Source organism: Zasmidium cellare (assembly GCF_010093935.1).
Source record: "Zasmidium cellare ATCC 36951 unplaced genomic scaffold M409scaffold_11, whole genome shotgun sequence".
Taxonomy (NCBI): Eukaryota; Fungi; Ascomycota; class Dothideomycetes; order Mycosphaerellales; family Mycosphaerellaceae; genus Zasmidium; species Zasmidium cellare.
In genome coordinates this window covers 808,794-826,434 of record NW_022986955.1, presented here as the reverse complement: position 1 = coordinate 826,434, position 17,641 = coordinate 808,794, and the positions used below count along the sequence as shown (strand labels likewise).

The window sequence follows — 17,641 nt, the reverse complement described above, 5'->3', positions numbered from 1 at the left end:
CTTGGATGCAAACGAGCTTTCAGCCATGACGCGCGTGTGAGGCAACTGGTCGAGTGTCCATCTTCCGCGGTGCATTGAGGGCTCGTCGCAGTATGCCCCAGCAGATGGCCATAGTGAAAGCCTGGCATCTCTGTTAGCTGGAACGATGCTATCGTACCTGCTACAACCCAGCCCCATGGTCTCGTTCTTTCGCAACCTGGGACGAAGTTCTTTGGCCTCGGCCTTCGCTTTCAAATGCAAAGATGGTCCCACAATTGCCTGGCACCATCAACTTCAACCCATACTACTTGACGACAACCTCGCTTGCAGTGGCAAAATTCATCTGGCCACGCTGGGCATCTCTTGGTCACGGCATCTCGTCAATCTCTGCACTTGGCAAGAGGCGTTCGCATGGCCATTCCAAGGCTTTGGAATCCGCAGATGGTTTTGCCACGCATTCCTCCTCGCCCGACTCGTAGAACACCTCTCAACTCGCTAATTTCGACATACCTTTGCAAACTTTAGATGTGCAGTGACAAGGATTCCCAACGTGCCGCGGAATATACATCGTCTAGAAGTTGAAAAGTGACGAGAAAGCAATTCTCGAGATCTGCCTGGTAGACGTACATTCGACTTGACCCAAGAGAATCTCGGGTAGCTGATTGTCGCAGTGTCAAGATGGCGGAAGGATGCCCCTCAAGAATAGATGCATGTGAGGAACCCGCTATCCTTCAATCTGCTCTAGAGGCATACTGTCGTGCAGCGTAAACACCATAGCGATCCTTGGTCCATACTCTCAACCTCTTGCCCCAGATCATCATCGGGATGGTCAACAACGAGAGTGCGAGGCCGAGAACGGTTCCCATAATGAAGACGTTCTTCAATCCGATGCCATCGGTCCATTGTGTCAGAGTTGTGGCAATGATAGTTGCAAAGACGTTGCGCACGAAAACAATTCCGATGAAGGCGTCTCCAACAATCTATTGACAGTTAGCGCACTGCCTGCCTGGATGATCGAATGCGACCTGTCATCTCCAAATCGGTCGAGATGGCATTACTCACATCGGTGTAACTGTCCATGGCATACGTAAGAGCAACATCTCCCAGAACAACGAAGCCAAATCCAAAGAAGCCGAGCGCCACGGCTGGCACGATCCAGGCGTTTCCATCTGCCGTCGAAAAGCCGAGCCACAACAGCGAGAAAGGCATTATGATAACGCCTGGTAGAGCGGTCCAAAGCCTCATCTCAGGTTCAAATACTCCGCCGTTCCGTCTAGCGAGTCATATGATAGACCGGTCAGTCGCTAAGCCCGCAAATATCGAGCCGATCAAACCACCTATGAAGGGCGGAAGATTCATGAGACCGATCCCTGCGGACCCAAAGTTGTACGGGGGCATGGTGAAGTACACGCTGTATGTGGTTACCACCATAGAGAACCATGCCAGAAGAGAGCCGTACGTAAGAGCCGAGAAGGTGATAGCAGGAAGAGTGGCCAGAATGATGAAGGGCTGATAGGTGTGGCAGAAGAAAGTATGCCAGCCAGGTGTATTGTTGACGAGCGCTAGTCGCTGAAGATACGGCTTTCGAGGGATACTACTGTCCAAGTTTCGTGAGCTGGTGGCCGTCACTTGTGGAAGACCTTTGAGATCTTCATCCGGCGCGGAAAACGACTCCTCGACATCACCGTTTTCTGGAGGTCGAACGCCATAGGTCATAGGAGTGTACTTCGTGTCTTCGTAGAAGAAGAAGAACAAAAGCAAGCATATGCCCAGCAGGATGCTAGACCACCACCAGATCCAGCGCCAGCCTTGCGAGGCCGCAATATACCCGGCCGGGATCAACGAGAGGAAGGCTCCAACGTTGACCATGAAGAGGTATACAGCATTCGCGGCGCCTCTCTGATGCACGAAAAAGATATCGGCGATCGTCATTTGGCAGATCGTCTCTGCAGTTGCGCCTGCAAGGCCAGCAACAAGGTTTGAGCCAAGAAGGTCTCCGGACGTCTGCATTTTCCCCTGCCAGATACAAGTGGCCAGGCTCACTGCAATACTCATCAAGTACACTGGCCTGCGACCAAACTTGAGAGCGAACGGAATGAAGAGTATGCATCCGACGGCCAAACCAGCTGTGTTAACACCGAAAGATATGTTGCAGACCTCGAACGAAATGCCCAGGTCTTCATTGAGCTGTCCGTATATGACGGTTCCAATATCAATGGCCACGAAGACCATGAGAGTGTAGTAACAGACAAGGGTAAAGTTCACTGCCTTGTACCATTTCGGCCAGTTCAGGGGGTCGTTCACATAAGTACTTGGGATCGGATGTAGTACGACTTCTGCATTGTGGGCGTCGAGAACTATGTCGGATCAGCATGCGTTGTAAGTTCAATTTCTCGTGTGAATACTGACTTCGCTCTAAATACAGCGTTCCAGGCGGGAATTGTGTCGTATCTGCCATCCTAGCAGCAAGTCGTTCTAGCGGTAGATTTGAGTTGCAAATTTGACTCAACGTGATGGGCGCTGGTCGTGTCTATATCGTCCTGACGCACTGCTCTTGTTATCTCAATGCCCCTCACCTACACATGGTACAGTCTAGACAAGTGAGGTTCGTCCCGCAGTCTTGCGCCAATCAGAAGAGCTTGCAGCGCTACCAAGAAGCTCTTGACGGGTTAGAGCTGCCATATTGGAACTGCCGCTTTTTAGCTTACGATGTCTCCGCTTTGAAGGAGTCTTGGCCTATCTTTCTAGTGGGAGACCGTGACACAGGTGTCCTCGCATCTATGTCTGAGGTCAGTAAACATCTCTTGATCCTCTTGGTTTGCTCGTGTCTTCGCAGCAACACATCTGTGTGGGAGACGACTTACTCGCAAAAATAGGGGTCAGCTACACAACGCCACACATGCCTCAAGAAAGCTCGATAACTGTTTCATCTTCTAGTAGTAGAACAGATCGAATAGCAAAGTGAAACGTGCAGCCACATCAGCCAGCTTACCTCTCGCGATTGGACAGTGGAGAGAGAGACGCTTGATCCAGATCGGAGACCACCTCACACTGCCAGGATCTGATCCAATTTGCCGGACAAGTATGACGGGTGCACAAAATAGAACACACCCCTCTGAAAATATCTGGCAGGAGAAGAGAATGCAAATCAGTCCAGTCGCGATATCCGTACGCTTCCACTTGAAAAGAACAGGCAGCCTTGCCACCATTCTCGAAGAATTGACTTGAAAAGCCAAAGAATGCAATGTATGCATTTGCCGATAGCTTAAACAACACTAACAGTGCATTCTAGGTGCTTGGACGCTTGCAAATTTGGCGACAACCGAAGGAGAAATCAGGCTGCAGCTCTGGTGCCGTTGTTCGGGCGTTGAATATTGCTACCACTGGTGATACATTCACGTCACTGATACAACATCCGAGATGGCAACTCGCATCAACACTGTGGGCTCTGTCGTGCCCTTCAATTTGGGACTGGCTATAGCTACGCGGATACTGCAGGCTTACAAAGAGGCGTGGGCTTCAAGCTTTCCGCGTAGAGGATCCTTGGACGGGTACGTCTGATCCTACCAACAGCTCTGGTCTTAAGCAAAGAATATGTACCCAGCTGATGATGCATTGATCAAGAATCTTGGACAGGGTTGCAAGCAGTCGCTGCAAAGGTTTTTTGCGGCGAGGTGATAGAATTCAAGTAACCTTGGGTAGGCTGTTCAGGAGGTGCAGGAACGCATCGCTTTGCGCAAGAGCTGGAAGTCATCGTTGCCTGGGAAAAGCAAGGCTGTACGCACGGGCCTTGAAGTCCTGGTAGCGGCTGACCGTGTCTGTGACAAAACTACACGACGTTGACCATCCTGGACCTTCTGAAAGTTATTTCACAAATTACACAGAGATTCTGCAGCACTGCACTTGGTCCACAGTCTATTTTCTAAGCTTAGACAGGTCCTCCCGAATACTGATACATACAAGGCCCCCATGGAGTTGACACTTTCGCTTTCGCTTACGCAATGCTCGCATGCGTTCCCAGATACCCTGTTTCGGGATGGATCGAAGGAATGGGTACTTGTAAGTTTTCCTAACACCGCGAAATCAAACTTGGCGTCAACTTTAGGATGCCGTGAGAGGAACTTAAGTACTTCCACATCTCCATGGCCCAGTCAGCGCTTGTTGCATGAGATTGCACTCCATTTTGTGAAATCCTCGACGTTAGCAAGATATCATGTCTCATAAATTACAGCCGCAGGATCGACTGCCAACACGAGAAGAGTTGCATCGATTGATTCGTGACATCAATCGCTCTACAAGAGCCTTGGAGCTTCTGGATGACACACAGAACACAGCCTCGCACACGCTCGATAGCCAGACTCGTCCGGAAGCGTCTATCAAGGCCTCGCAACTGCTGCCTGCCGACCGATACGAGTTGCAAACAGCCTGCGAGTCGTTAGTACATGCAGCGAAGGGCTCCAAAGACTATTTATGCACGTTCGCACAGTCGCACCGGCCAGTTTCAGCCTTGCAGTATGCTGTCCACTTCCATCTTGCGAAGCATGTGCCACAAGAAGGCGTCGTCAGCTTCAAAAAATTGGCCACGAAGGCCGACATTCCCGAACCGCAATGTCAAAGAGCTATCCGAATGCTGGTGGCTTGTGAAATCTTCGAAGAGCCAGCAGTGGGCTATGTAACGCATAACAGATACTCCAGGTTGCTGGCTGATGACAAAGGAGAAGCAGCGTTGGGAATCTTGACAGACGAATGCTTCCGAGCAGCATCTTGCCTTGCTCCTGCGGCTACTCATTGGAACCATAGCCAAGAGCGGACCAAGGCCCCATTCAATCTGGCGTTCAATACAGAGATGTCTATGTTCGATTTCCAATCATCGCAAGAACCTTGGCGTGCAGAACGATTCCGTAAGACGATGGCATTCTTTGGAGGGAGTGGAAAGTCAAGTCTGGAGCACCTCATCCACGGATTCGATTGGACGTCGCTCACTGCTGGAACAACTGTCGTGGACATCGGAGGTAGCGGGGGCCATTGCATGAGAGCAGTGGCAGCGGTCAACACTGGAATTCATTCCATCGTACAAGACATCGAAGCAGGACTGGGAGACTATCAAAGCACAGAGACTTTTGAAAGAAGAATCAAATTTACAGTACATGACTTCTTCTCCCCGCAAACCCATCCGGCAGATGTGTATCTGCTGAGATGGATCTTACACGACTATTCCGACCAAGAAGCCGTCATCATTTTGAAATGCCTGCTGCCCGCATTCATGCCAGGGGCAAGAATACTGGTGATGGACAGTATCTTGCCGAGTCCCGGAGAAGTAACAAAAGCTGAAGAAAAGGATGCTAGGTGAGTTGAGAGTTGAGCGAAATGCAAGAAAGCGAGTCGAAACTTACCGTCTCACAGGCTGTCTGATATCGGAATGTGGGCGCTGCTGAATGGCCGCGAGCGTGATATATACGCCTGGACAATTCTCTTTCAAATGGCTGGCCCGAGGCTGAAACTTGTCAATACCATTACTCCTCAGGGAAGCGCTTTGTCTGTTATGGAGTTCCAGCTAGTCCAATAGTGTGAGAGCATGAGTCTCTTGATCCGTCTTTCCCGGCACATTGGTATGATTCGCCAGCGGCGTGCGAGAAATTTCCAGATTTGATAGTGCGGTCGCAGGGACTGAGCGCTTGTTTTCGTCTCCCCGATGTCTCATATTTGGGCAAGATGGCACCTCGGACAGTCACGCAGCCTTGGCATTCACAAGAGCCTTCCTTTTCTACACCGACTATTATTGCACTTGGACAATTCAAGCAGCGTAAGTGTCTAATTAAAATCTGTAATTCGATGACCTTTGATGAGAATACTGGAGCACGAATCGGGAGTGTGCACAGCTGAGGCTGAATTTGGACACGGTGTCGTGAGCCTCGTCCTCGATTAGGCTCATCAAGCGACACGTAAGACGATGGAATAGGTAAGGTTAACGACGTGCATGTATCAGTCGGTTCCTGCAGTGGCCAAGTACAAGTAAGTAGCTCGACGCACTTCTTTGTATCTTTGTTCAGAGGCGTCTTGCACTGAGCTAGCAGCTGTTGCCACTTGCTATTACTTTCCGACACTATTCCCTCCTTTTGACCTTTTCATACCTCATCATGGCCGACCCAAAGACAGACTACGCGGAGCCGGCATACGCGCAGCATCAAGACAAAAGTAAAGTTCCATACTACCGCTCTAATCTCGATGATCGTATCTCTCCCGATGTTAGTCTCGTTATCTTTTCAAGGACGACAAGAGGACGTTTGACACGGTCTGACTTCTCTGCTAGCTCAAAGAGCTGCTCGAAACGTATAGCCAAATCCCTCGCGACCAGCAATCCGCACACATCCATCGCATTGTAAGTCCTTCGCATGCCAGTATCTTTTCGCCTCCGGGCTAATTAAACCCTTAGCGCGATCTTGCTTGGGCGATCCGTCAATATCCCTGCACTGGCTCGGGCGGCTGGCTCAAGCCTCAGCTGCGTCAGCTTCCAATATACCCCGAGATCCTCACCCGCGCCAAAGAAGGGGCCACAATCATCGACATTGGCACCTTTGTGGGCCATGATCTCCGCCGCCTCGTCTACGATGGCGCCTCCTCCGAACACCTGTGGGGCATCGACATCGTGAGCCACTGGGACGTGAGCTATGAGCTCTTCAACGACCGTAGCCGCTGGAAGGGCCACTTTCTCGAGGCTGACTTCTTGACCGCTGCATCAAGCGATGCGTTTGCGCCACTCCGCGCTAATACCGACGTAATCGTCATCTCGCAGGTGCTACACCAGTGGGTTTGGGCTCAGCAAGTCCGTGGTGCAACCGCTTTGGTGGCGCTCACCAAACCAGGTTCGCTCGTGGTGGGGAATCAGATGGGCAAGCCTGATGCGGGAGAAGTCGTGCCAGCAGGCTTCACCGTGCCCTTGTATGTCCAAAGCCCTGAGTCGTTCGCGAAACTTTGGGAAGAGGTCGGTGCGGCGACGAGTACACGCTGGGAGACGCAGTGCTGGCTCCGCACGTGGGATCATATCGGCGTCGACAGCAAAGAATCGGCCTTCATGGGCCCTGATGTTGGAATCCTCGAGTTTGTCGCTCGCCGAACAGACTAAAATGAAAGGCATTTAGTTGACAGTACTGTAATGGAAGTATGTATCCTACATTACGAGTAAAACAGGGTGGCTAGCATCAGAATCGGAAGACAATGCAGGTTTCATGTAACGGGAAGAGAGGGTACAACTGCAAGTAGGTCATGTTTGAAAGAAATGTACAAGAACGAAGATTAGCTTAATGAACGTTCACTTACACTTTCAACGTGCCGTTTTCGTGCAACAGAAGGTTTATTAGCTGATTTTGAGCAAGAACTGACTGCATCTCAGTAGTCGCAATTGGATCCCAATATTTCCAAGAAATAGGTGGGCCTGACGGGAGATGAAAATGCATTCAAGCAAACGTCCTCCTGGCTCAGCTCATACAAGGCTTGAGGCGGCTGCTCGAAGAGATCTTTTAAAGCGATGATTGAGTGTGATTGTAGGTCGATAAGATGCTGTAGAAGTTCAGGCGAAAGAGCGTAGGGGTCGGAGGCCCGTGCGTCACAACGGGCCCCGCCTAAATCTTCTGCCGTCCCACGACTCCAACCTCCTTGTTTTCTTCTCAACCTGCTCTGGATCAAAAGCCATCAGCAATCAGCATGTTCTCGAAGCCTGGGGCGTTGCGGCTGAAGGTTACGGCTGCTGGAAAATCGTACACAGACAGGACATGGAAGACTTCTTAGTCAACTCAGTGTGGTTCCGCAGCACTCATCGTACGTATGTCCAATTGCATGGTCAGCTCAAAGGCTCGAACGTGCCAGGACGACGGCCATTGGAACAGCTGTACGAGGTCAAGCAAGTGGCGCTTAAGCCGGGATCCATCCGGTTCTAATGTGAAGACCATTCACACATACCGGAAGCTGGCGCAAGTTGACATACGGTTTCAACATCCTGCATAGCACCTCGTCTGCTTCACAACAGGTCAAAAATTCGATTGGCCTCTTGCCGGCTTATGCCATCTTCCGGCCCCGCTTTGAAGAGGCAGTATATCTATGAGTGAGTATGTGAGTGTTTCCATCATCTTTGATCGTTCTTCACACCTCAGAATGCCATCTCCACTACCCTCTGACCATCTAGAACGAGTCTACGCTGGCGTCGTAGGCAACGTCATCGGTGTATACCTCGGAAGACCATTCGAAGGCTGGCCACGCGAAGCTATCCTCAGCGAACTGGGACATGTGCGATACTACGTCCACGAGAAATGCGGGGCTAGGCTGATTGTTGTGGATGATGATATCTCTGCCACTTTCATGGTTCCTCGTGCGGCATTTGACGAACACGGCCATCGTTCAGACCTGACATCCGACGAAATTGGAAGCACTTTACTCAACAATGCCGTCGAAAATGGGACTACTTACTGGTGGGGTGGGCGAGGACTGTCAACTGAGCATACAGCCATGCTCAATCTTCTTGGCGGCATATCTGGAGAGCATAGCGGGTCAGTTGAGACGAACGGTGCAATCGTAGCAGAACAGCTTGGTGCACAGATCTTTATCGATGGGTGGGCACTTGCAACTCCTGCCCAACCGGACGTCACAGCACGACTAGCTACCGCCGCTGCAAAAGTCACCCATGGTGGAGAATGTATCTATGCTGCAGTTGCTTGGGCTGTCATGGAGTCCGAAGCATTTCGGTCAAACGACGTGAAGCACCTTTTCAGCACGGCGCTCAAGTATATCCCCAGCTCATCTGCGATCGCGCGCGTATACACAGAGATCCCTGAGTGGGCAGATATCGACAAAGACTGGGAGAAGACCCGTCAGAGGATCGAGGACAAGTATTACGGCCTCGGATTCGGTCATATCCTTCCAAATCATGCGATCAAAGTTTTGGCCCTCGTGTACGGCGGCCAATCGTTCCATGAAGCTCTTTACATTACCGTCACAAGCGGAATGGACACCGATTCCAATGGAGGAAACATCGGCTGCCTCTTGGGAATCATGCACGGTCTCGCCGGTATTGATCAGGGTGGACCGAACTGGCGTGGACCCGTCAGCGATCGATGTTTCGTATCCAGCGCAGACCCTGGCTACGCTGTCAATGACATGGCATCTATTGCTTACGATTTCGTGAACATGGGCCGTAAACTCGTCGGCGAACCATCGATAGTTCCGAAGGAAGGAGCTAAATTCCACTTCACCTTGCCGGGCAGCGTGCAAGGCTTCCAACAACCCAAAGACCCGTTCTTGGCGAACATTGAGCAAGCCATGGATGACGGCGAAACTCCACACCTCGCCATTCGCCTTCGAGGCCTGTGCCTTGGTGTCGAGTCGCCAGAGACCTTGACCACTGTATCCCTTGAACCCGAACTCAGCGGCAAACAGCATTACAGCATCTTTGCATCCCCGACGCTGTCTCCTGGACAGACGGTCAAAGCTTATGTGAAGTCATGCCCGAAAACGACCGCGGCAGTCACGGTGCAACTCATCTTGAAAAGGATCGAAAAGTATATTTCATTGACCACCGAACACGGACCTGCCCTTGTACTACAGCCGGGCAATCGTCAAGTCATCGAATGGACGATCCCTGATGACTACGATGGCCAACCGATCCAGCAAATTGGTCTAGGTCTGTCCGTTCCTGCATCCGAGGGAGGTCGCGCAGATGGTACGATTTGGCTGGAGAGCCTGGATTGGAGCGGTACTCCAAGCACGACGCTTGTCAGACCCAGCGACAACATCATTTCGCTTCCAACACTGGCTTCCTTGACCGCCGCGATGTGGAGGCTCACGTGGCTCAACAACGTATCGAGCTGGATCGAATACATGCCTCAATCATTCTTCCTTACGCAGCGATTCGGAGAGGGTAGTCTGATTTATGGGTCGCGAGAGTGGCATGATTACAGTGTCACTGCTAACGAACTCACCATCAACATGTCTAGGACGGGAAGTGGACTTGCTGTCCGGGTTCGAGGTCTCAATCGCTGGTATGCACTGTTGTTCCAGCCAAAGGGCAAGATTGCTCTGGTCAAAGCTGCGGATCGGAGGAGAGATGTCCTTGCCAGCAAGACTTTCAAGTGGAGCACGCATACCGCCTACCAGGTGGAGGTCTCTGTTCAGGGTGCTCGTTTGAAGGGCTACGTCAACAATGAGCTCTTGTTGGAGGCTCAGGATGACACTTACAAATCAGGTGCAATCGGGATGATTGTCAGCGAGGGCAGTATGTCCGTCGACAAGATCCAGGTTGGGAAGGCAGAAAAGTGATTTTAAGGACATATCGTGCGCGAAGCATTGTATGAGACAACACTACGTCTTTTGAAACGCCTGCATCCACGATTCCGCCGCTATGGCTGGATTCATCTCTTTCAATCGCTTCTCAGTAATTAGATAGGCTGAAGGCACACTGCCAGCATGCTCTCGTCCCAACACCAGGTCTGCGATATACTTCCCACACAGATACGCATTTGGCATTCCATAGCCATTGTACCCAGCGGCAACGAACTCATTGTTGCCTTCACGTAGCGTCGCCATATTCGGTAACTTTCCTACCAAGGGCAGGCCATCTACTGTGAAGCCCATAACCCCAGTCCAAGTAGCTCTAATCTCCTGACGTACAGGCGTTCCAAATGTAGCATCCATGATACCGCCAAGATGCGCAATCGACCTGACACAATTCGCATCGTCTCGCGGATTTCCAATTTCCAATAGCGGATCGGAGTTGATCAAAGCGCCTCCGATGAAGATCTCACCACTGCTAGGGCTCTGTGTGATGTAGTCGAAACCTTTGCCGTAGTGGATTGCCCATGATTGAGATCCGCCTTTCACGCCGAAGTCTTTCCATGGCGTTTGGGCGGTCATTTGGCCTCGGAGAGGGAATAAGGCTCCCCTTATGCCGGGTAGCAGATGGCCGGCGTGACCTGGAGGAAAGAGGTCAGTCAAAACCCGCCGGTCATTGTGTGGTTGACTACCATACCATTTGTTGCATGTACTACATATCGAGCTTTTATCGGCCCCCTCGATGTTTGTGCTGTATACGTCGCAGTATCTGCACTGTACTCGATCGACTCAACCGGAGTGTTTGATTCAATACTGAATCGCTCAGGACACGTATCGAGCAGGTTGCCGAAGACACTTGTGATGAGACGATACGGCCACGCTGCGCCGGCTGCCGAAACCATGCCGCCTACTGCATTCAAAACTCCATGTTTCTGCTTCTTAGAGTTAGTAGGTAGATAGGTCTCATGACTAGGTACGACTCACCTCAACAAGCTCGTCCTTCTCAATGATCCTCGCTCTGCCCTTCAAGTCCGGGTTGTCCGCATCGAATCTGCCCACTACTTCTTTCGCATGCGCAAAGCCCTCCTCATCGGTAAAGATATTCAAAGTCTCCACCGATCGGACCTCACTATAATCTCTTTGCTTTTCAGGAAGGCCTTCCGCTAACTTCAAAAGCTCTTGCACGTTCTTTAACGTGAAATGTACAACTTCCTGCGCTTTCTGCTTTCCGATCTCTGGAAGCAGAGCAGAATATGAAATCTCAGGAACAGCCTTGATGTGTCCTCCATTTCTGCCTGTTGCTCCTGAAGTGACGTTTCGAGCCTCTAGAATAGTCACCCGAAGACTGTTGTCCCGTTCGAGGAGTTGTTTTGACACACCGCATGCAGTTATGCCTGAGCCGATAATCAATACATCTGTCTCGTTTGGCAGGTCAGCAGATTGATGTTGAGATATTTGATTTGGCGGCTGTTGCCAGTGAGCAATTGTTGAGTTCGTAACTGGCAAGCCGGGGTCTCGTCTCAGCTGTTCTGTTAGAAGCTGGACATGATCCGTCAGGTGTTTTGTTTCGTGGCCATACTCCGTGGATCGATGTTCTGATGCAGCGTCGCCATTGGTTTTAGCCATAGTATCAGATCAGGAATGAACTGCCGCTAATTCGAGATTGATTCAAGTCAGCCTTGTCTGTAAATGATCCGTGCTGAGACAGTACATTCCAGGCCGTGCTGCGTGAGGACGTTGCCTTGAGGAAACGGCAGCTCGGAGTGCTCTGTGTAATTCCGCGTAAAGACGCGATGCGCGCGTATGAAAGCTCGAGATTGATTCGTGATCTCGGCAAGTGTTTCGGGCAAAGTGTACCGCGCACACCTCGCCCATTCACTTGGCGGGGCACGGTTGCGCCTTCTAAATGCGGAAGGAGCGGGGGCGCTGGGGCCAAGGAAGCGGCGTAGCTGTCCGCCTAGGTTGATAAGCTGGGGTCAGGAACGACCACACCCTATCACCGACAATGCAGCAACGGTGTTGTTTCTGTTGATACTGTACAGTACTCTCGAGGACATCACGGTCGTTTTCCATTTACTGCTCGTTCAATTTGGTGAACCTTTCCCCAAAGACAGCTTCGTGGAACGATCGAACTATCCAACGACCATGTCGTATTGGCAAAAGAAAGCAGCGGCAAAGCGCGAGGCCAATCTTGCAAAGATACCGAAAGGATGGCTCCTGCCTGCAGAGTTTCTCAAAGCCGACCAAACTTCCAACGAAAGTGTGCTTGATGTGCCGGCCAAGTGTGGCATCCTGTCGCCGGAGGAACTTCTGGTAACTCAGAATTTCGACGCAGTCTCTCTCGCCAAAGTGGTGCAAGTCGGTTCGCTCAAATCAGAAGATGTTGCAGTTGCATTCTGCAAGAGAGCGGCCATCGCCCAGCAACTCACTAATTGTCTCACGGAGACTTTCTTCGACGATGCCAGAAAGCGGGGGAAGTGGCTCGACGAATATCTGGCAAAGCACGGTAAACCTGTTGGACCTCTCCATGGACTACCCATTTCAATTAAAGATCCTTTCAACTACACCGGCGTCCAGTCGACTTTGGGTTTGATTTCTTACCTGGACCATCCTCCTGCAAAGGAGAACTCCGCGTTAGTGGATACGCTCCTCGACCTGGGAGCTATTCTGTACTGCAAGACGAATATTCCTCAGACTATGATGACGGCGGACTCGGACAACAACACGTTCGGCCGTACGCTGAATCCGCACAGGCTGTCCTTAGGTGCTGGTGGAAGTAGCGGAGGCGAGGGTGCGCTGGTGGCCATGCGTGGCTCTGTTATCGGTGTCGGGACAGATATTGGAGGTAAGTTCTATATTGACAGAGTCCATAATCAAAGATTGAACAATCACAGGAAGCGTTCGCATCCCTGCTCTCGTCAACGGGACTTACGGGTTCAAGCCCACGCCAAACAGAATCCCATACGGAGGCCAAGCATTCGTCTCGAGACGTGGATCGCCCGGTTTCCCGGCCTGTGCTGGCCCCTTGACAAACTCGTTCGAGGACATGGAGTTCTTCGTCCGCAGCATTGTGGACACGAAGCCCTGGGATCGGGATGCCACTGCAATTGCGTACCCGTGGCGTTCGGAGACGGCCAATATCAAACCAAGCAAGCTGCGGGTTGGATACTTCCAAGGAGACTCAAAGTTCCCAATTCACCCACCGGTTCACCGTGCTATTGAATCTGCCGCGAACGTTCTGGCGGCCGCTGGCCACGAGGTGATCCCTCTAGAGCAGACACCGCCTCTCGATATTGCATTGGGTCTTAGTACTGACTACTGGTGAGTCTCTGAGTTGTACAGCCACGATTTATAGTATCGAATAGCAAGAAAAATGTTCTCGATCTGCCGCTTTGGACAAGCTGACGTCTGATCTAGGTCCCTGGACAATACTCGTACGTCCATGCAACACATCAAGAACGGCGGGGAGCCACTCATCCCTTCGCTTGTTAAGCAAGGGCCTACCTTGACGAAGAAAGAAGACGGCTATTCAATGGACGATCTGTTCGAGATAAATGTCGACGCCGGAGAGTACAAAGCCTCCTGGAACAGCCTTTGGGCTCAGAACAAGTTGGACGTTATCCTGTGTCCTGGTGCTGAGACTACGGCCGTGCCGCACGATACCTTCGGAATTCCTCCCTACACATTGGTTTGGAACTTGCTACAGGTATGTTGAGTTGTACTGATCTTGAGTTTTGCTGACGAGAAGTAGTACCCGGGCATCATCATCCCAGTGGGCAAAGCGGATAAAGCAATAGATAAAGACTCCTTGGCCAGCAATGACTGGAAGAGAAAGTGTATGTGAACAAATTGCAACATATGTCTTCGGCCTGCTAACATCCAACAGACAGCAGTGAGGACATCCACGGAGCCCCAATGGCCATCCAGCTCGTCGCCCGCAGCTTCCAAGACGAAGAACTCATCGCGGCCGCGAGAGTTATCGACCAGTGCCTGAAAATTGCGGAGAACACTGGCTCCAGCAGATAGAATACGACAGCATCACAGACCAGACATGCTAGCCTTGGCTGTTTTCTCCGTCTCCATCTCTGCTATCATCAAAGTTTCTTGCAACCTCCACAGCTTCGGTAATTAAGCCATCATTATCGATTTTCATAATTTGGAAACACTCGTTACTGACAGTGCTCCCATCCGTCCGCAAAAAGTAGCAGATATGTCGATTCGCGAGTTTCGTGTAGCCGTCCTGCTTCTCCGTGATCAGATCATGGACCTCGACTTTGACAGATTGCATTCGACCACGAAGCTGTGCGCAATATTTGGCCAGCTTATCCACCGCCAGCAGCTCCCCGTCGACGGTCCAGCGTACAGAAGCAGTGGTGTACTTTAGAAGTGTCTCCTTCATCGCGGCCTCTGTCGCCTCGCCGATCATAACATCCTTCCAGGAATCTTGGATGAATGCAGCTGCCCATTTCGCTGCTCCTTCTGGGTTGCTCATGTTCTCGTTTCGATTGTCTCGGATGCGGGTCATTCTTCGTTCAGAGTATAACGTGGTGGTTCAAACAGAGCTGTAAATTCGTAGTTAGCACTTGCGTTTTATTCAGGCGTAAAGCTTTGTCAGACCGGAGCTACTAGGCTTCTCCAAGCATGTGGTCGCTCGATTTGGGCAACGCTGAGTGTCGTTAGTCAGCATTGAACACATGCCACTTTTTGCGACCTCGTCATTTTGATCGGTGCACAATCCAACTCTGAACTCCTTCTATCGCCGTCTCCTTCGTGATTGGAAATGCAATTGATCCCGGAAATAACTTTAGACAGCTGGGATGAACGTCGCAGCAGAGAATGACCAGAAGGCGCCTGATGTTGGGCGATGTGCTCTCTGGAGAGTCGTCGTCGACAAACGGAGAAGACTGGCTCTCGGCCGACAACTGCGACAGTGAGAGTATATCAGTTATCGAACAGCTTGGGGCAGAAGCACCACATGTGTTTACCACTCTGCGCGCTCCTTCCCCATTCAGCCTAGCGCCCACGCTAAAGACAGATTTCGCCGCAACTTCGGCAGAACAAATCTATACCCTCATATATCTCTTAAAGCACTACCCCTCCGTTGAATCAGAGTCAACCGGCGTGGTGGTGGAGTGGTGCAGCGGTTGAGTTGGAATTTGGGTTGGGTTTAAGTTGGACGAGGGTTCGAATCCGGGCGGCTAGACGACTGCATGATGTAAGGATTGCGAACGGAGGAACGAAACGAAACGAAACGAACGACCGACCGACCGAACGAAACGATCGAGCGAAACGACCGAATCGAATCGACGGCGGAAAAAAAGTAAGACATGAAAAAACACTTTCTGTCTTCACCTAATACACCGAGTATTAGGTCTTCTTGTTTTGTCAATCCCCAGTATCTCAGCCTTTTTGGCTCCTCTTTTGTTTTGCTTGACGCCACTTCATGCCTTTCACCATGACTAGGAGCAAGAGTGGCGTATATGCTAGGCAAATACACGCGATGACTGTGAATGCCCACCCTTCGCCCATTGCCTGGATCATTGGGGCTATCGCAGCGCTGGCGGCAGCTCCTATCTCTGATCTGGCTAAGTTCCCAGCGGCCGTGATCGTAGCAGGTTTCGAGGGGTACACATCGATCATTAGGACGTTCAAAGTCTGGAATGCTGCTGAGTAGCCGTAGCCTGCAATGAAGATGACGATGATCGGTCCTGCCAGATTGACTTTCTGATTCGTGACCCATCCAAACGCGATGGTGCTGACGACGGTGAGAATCATGAGCGGAAGAGCAATCTCCAGCCGTGGCCGTTCAATATTGAAGTCAGAAAGGTCGTACTGCCGGTTCCTCGTCAGGGGCAAGTTGTGCCTGCGTGCATGTCTTCGATAGTTCCAGTCGATGAGCTTGCCGGTCGTATAGGCACTCACAATTGCACCGGCGCCGAGCGGTATGAACATGAGCGAGACTTGCAATGTGTTGAAACCGTAAAGCCGTCCGAATATGTCCGAGAAAACTGTCCCCATGGCATACATGCAGGCCAGAATCAGAGCACTGGCGACCAAGACAATGACGCTTTCGACATCCAGGAATGCTTTCAGGGGTAGCAGCGGATTGATGTCGCCAAGTCTATATTGACTGTGGAGTGGAATGGGGGCTCGTTGTTCGTGGTCTTTCTTCGCACGAAATGTTTTGAAAGCATCCCAGGCACTCATGTTTATGACTGGCTTCAGTAACGATCCATCCCCTACGACTTTACGACAAGTCTCAGGTAAGAACATTCCAAGAGCGAGGGCCAAGACTCCAGAAGCAATCAGCAAGAACCAAAAGACCGAATGCCAGCCTAAGTACTGTCCCAGAAGCCCTCCAAGAATAGGCGCAACCACGGGAGCTGCGACTTGTGGGATCGAAACGAATGCGATGTAGCTGCCTCTCTCGGCGGATGTGACAACGTCTCCAGTGACGCCTTGCGCGAGAGATATCGTGCCCGAAGCCCCCAAGCTCTGGAGCATCCGTAGGAGGAGTAAAGCCAAGAAGCTGTTCTGTAGTCCAAGTCCCAGGTTGGCTGCAATGAAAATGATCAAGGAGACGATGTAAGCAGGTCGTCGTCCAAGATTGTCCGAGAAAGGAGCCACCAGAAGAGAAGACACACCTTGCATGACCAAGTATAGCGTCACCGTGAGGTTGATCTGGGTCGTGTCGACTCCTAGATCGCGGGCAATGGTCGTGATTGAAGGGAAGTAGATCGAGCTACTGAGCGGCGAGAAGAAACTGGCCATGGCGGCTGTGAAGACGATCCATCGCTTCTGAGAGGTGGTAAAGACTGAGTAGGGTGTGTCATCCTCAATGAGACGATTGACCAAGGCTTCGTCGTTTGGGTCTGCTGGCGGTGCCTCGTCTTCTACTTGGCGTTGTTCTGCTCCATCGGCTAGGTCTTCTCTTGAATCTTTCTCGTTGAATGGCGGGTTAACAATGTCTTTATCTTCTTGCCCTGGATTCATGTTAATGTCCCTATCAAAATTCTCGGGCTCAGGATCGTCTTGGCTATCGAATGCTGCTCCCATCACCGCTCAGGAACGTCGTTCAGGCCTGTCGTACTGCGAAGAGCCAGGCGATGGGCATGCAGAGGGGAGTGCTCTGTCGGTGGAATCAGAGAACGCCATGTTAGCCGAAGCTGATTCAGCTGCAAGATTCGGAGTTGGAGGCACCATGGAATCTCCATTTGCGTGTGCGTGACTAGAGAGAGGTAGAGTGGCGGTAAAGGTTCAACTATTACCTTATGCAGTTGGTGCAGCGCTGCTTTGGTGCCGCATAGCCGACCGAGTGTGGATGATGTGGATTTAGAACTCACCC

General features: G+C 51.4%; 8 protein-coding genes across 8 annotated transcripts; 4 read left to right on the top strand and 4 right to left on the bottom strand.

The window, feature by feature from the left end:
* Nucleotides 1-710: 710 nt before the first annotated feature.
* M409DRAFT_65359 (uncharacterized protein) lies at nucleotides 711-2,437 on the bottom strand (the record flags this gene model as incomplete). The annotated part of the gene is made up of 4 exons (XM_033816471.1): nucleotides 711-959; nucleotides 1,042-1,219; nucleotides 1,274-2,336; nucleotides 2,389-2,437. The coding sequence occupies 4 exons, from the start codon at nucleotides 2,435-2,437 to the stop codon at nucleotides 711-713; spliced, it is 1,539 nt and encodes a 512-aa protein (XP_033669952.1).
* A 1,755-nt stretch (nucleotides 2,438-4,192) lies between these two features.
* On the top strand, nucleotides 4,193-5,545 carry M409DRAFT_53019 (uncharacterized protein; the record flags this gene model as incomplete). The annotated part of the gene is made up of 2 exons (XM_033812246.1): nucleotides 4,193-5,325; nucleotides 5,383-5,545. 2 exons carry the CDS (start codon nucleotides 4,193-4,195, stop codon nucleotides 5,543-5,545), a joined length of 1,296 nt encoding a protein of 431 aa, XP_033669951.1.
* Nucleotides 5,546-6,116: 571 nt separating this feature from the next.
* Nucleotides 6,117-7,102, top strand: M409DRAFT_21070 (uncharacterized protein; the record flags this gene model as incomplete). The annotated part of the gene is made up of 3 exons (XM_033805688.1): nucleotides 6,117-6,224; nucleotides 6,290-6,358; nucleotides 6,413-7,102. The coding sequence occupies 3 exons, from the start codon at nucleotides 6,117-6,119 to the stop codon at nucleotides 7,100-7,102; spliced, it is 867 nt and encodes a 288-aa protein (XP_033669950.1).
* Nucleotides 7,103-8,127: 1,025 nt separating this feature from the next.
* On the top strand, nucleotides 8,128-10,284 carry M409DRAFT_21069 (uncharacterized protein; the record flags this gene model as incomplete). Its single annotated transcript, XM_033805687.1, has 1 exon — nucleotides 8,128-10,284. The coding sequence occupies one exon, from the start codon at nucleotides 8,128-8,130 to the stop codon at nucleotides 10,282-10,284; it is 2,157 nt and encodes a 718-aa protein (XP_033669949.1).
* A 42-nt stretch (nucleotides 10,285-10,326) lies between these two features.
* Nucleotides 10,327-11,922, bottom strand: M409DRAFT_21068 (uncharacterized protein; the record flags this gene model as incomplete). The annotated part of the gene is made up of 3 exons (XM_033805686.1): nucleotides 10,327-10,937; nucleotides 10,994-11,228; nucleotides 11,281-11,922. The coding sequence occupies 3 exons, from the start codon at nucleotides 11,920-11,922 to the stop codon at nucleotides 10,327-10,329; spliced, it is 1,488 nt and encodes a 495-aa protein (XP_033669948.1).
* A 519-nt stretch (nucleotides 11,923-12,441) lies between these two features.
* M409DRAFT_21067 (uncharacterized protein) lies at nucleotides 12,442-14,322 on the top strand (the record flags this gene model as incomplete). Its single annotated transcript, XM_033805685.1, has 5 exons — nucleotides 12,442-13,141; nucleotides 13,191-13,617; nucleotides 13,714-14,002; nucleotides 14,048-14,132; nucleotides 14,183-14,322. The coding sequence occupies 5 exons, from the start codon at nucleotides 12,442-12,444 to the stop codon at nucleotides 14,320-14,322; spliced, it is 1,641 nt and encodes a 546-aa protein (XP_033669947.1).
* Nucleotides 14,323-14,350: 28 nt separating this feature from the next.
* On the bottom strand, nucleotides 14,351-14,788 carry M409DRAFT_21066 (uncharacterized protein; the record flags this gene model as incomplete). The annotated part of the gene is made up of 1 exon (XM_033805684.1): nucleotides 14,351-14,788. The coding sequence occupies one exon, from the start codon at nucleotides 14,786-14,788 to the stop codon at nucleotides 14,351-14,353; it is 438 nt and encodes a 145-aa protein (XP_033669946.1).
* Nucleotides 14,789-15,696: 908 nt separating this feature from the next.
* Nucleotides 15,697-17,510, bottom strand: M409DRAFT_65354 (uncharacterized protein; the record flags this gene model as incomplete). Its single annotated transcript, XM_033816470.1, has 2 exons — nucleotides 15,697-17,171; nucleotides 17,387-17,510. The coding sequence occupies 2 exons, from the start codon at nucleotides 17,508-17,510 to the stop codon at nucleotides 15,697-15,699; spliced, it is 1,599 nt and encodes a 532-aa protein (XP_033669945.1).
* Nucleotides 17,511-17,641: the final 131 nt, after the last annotated feature.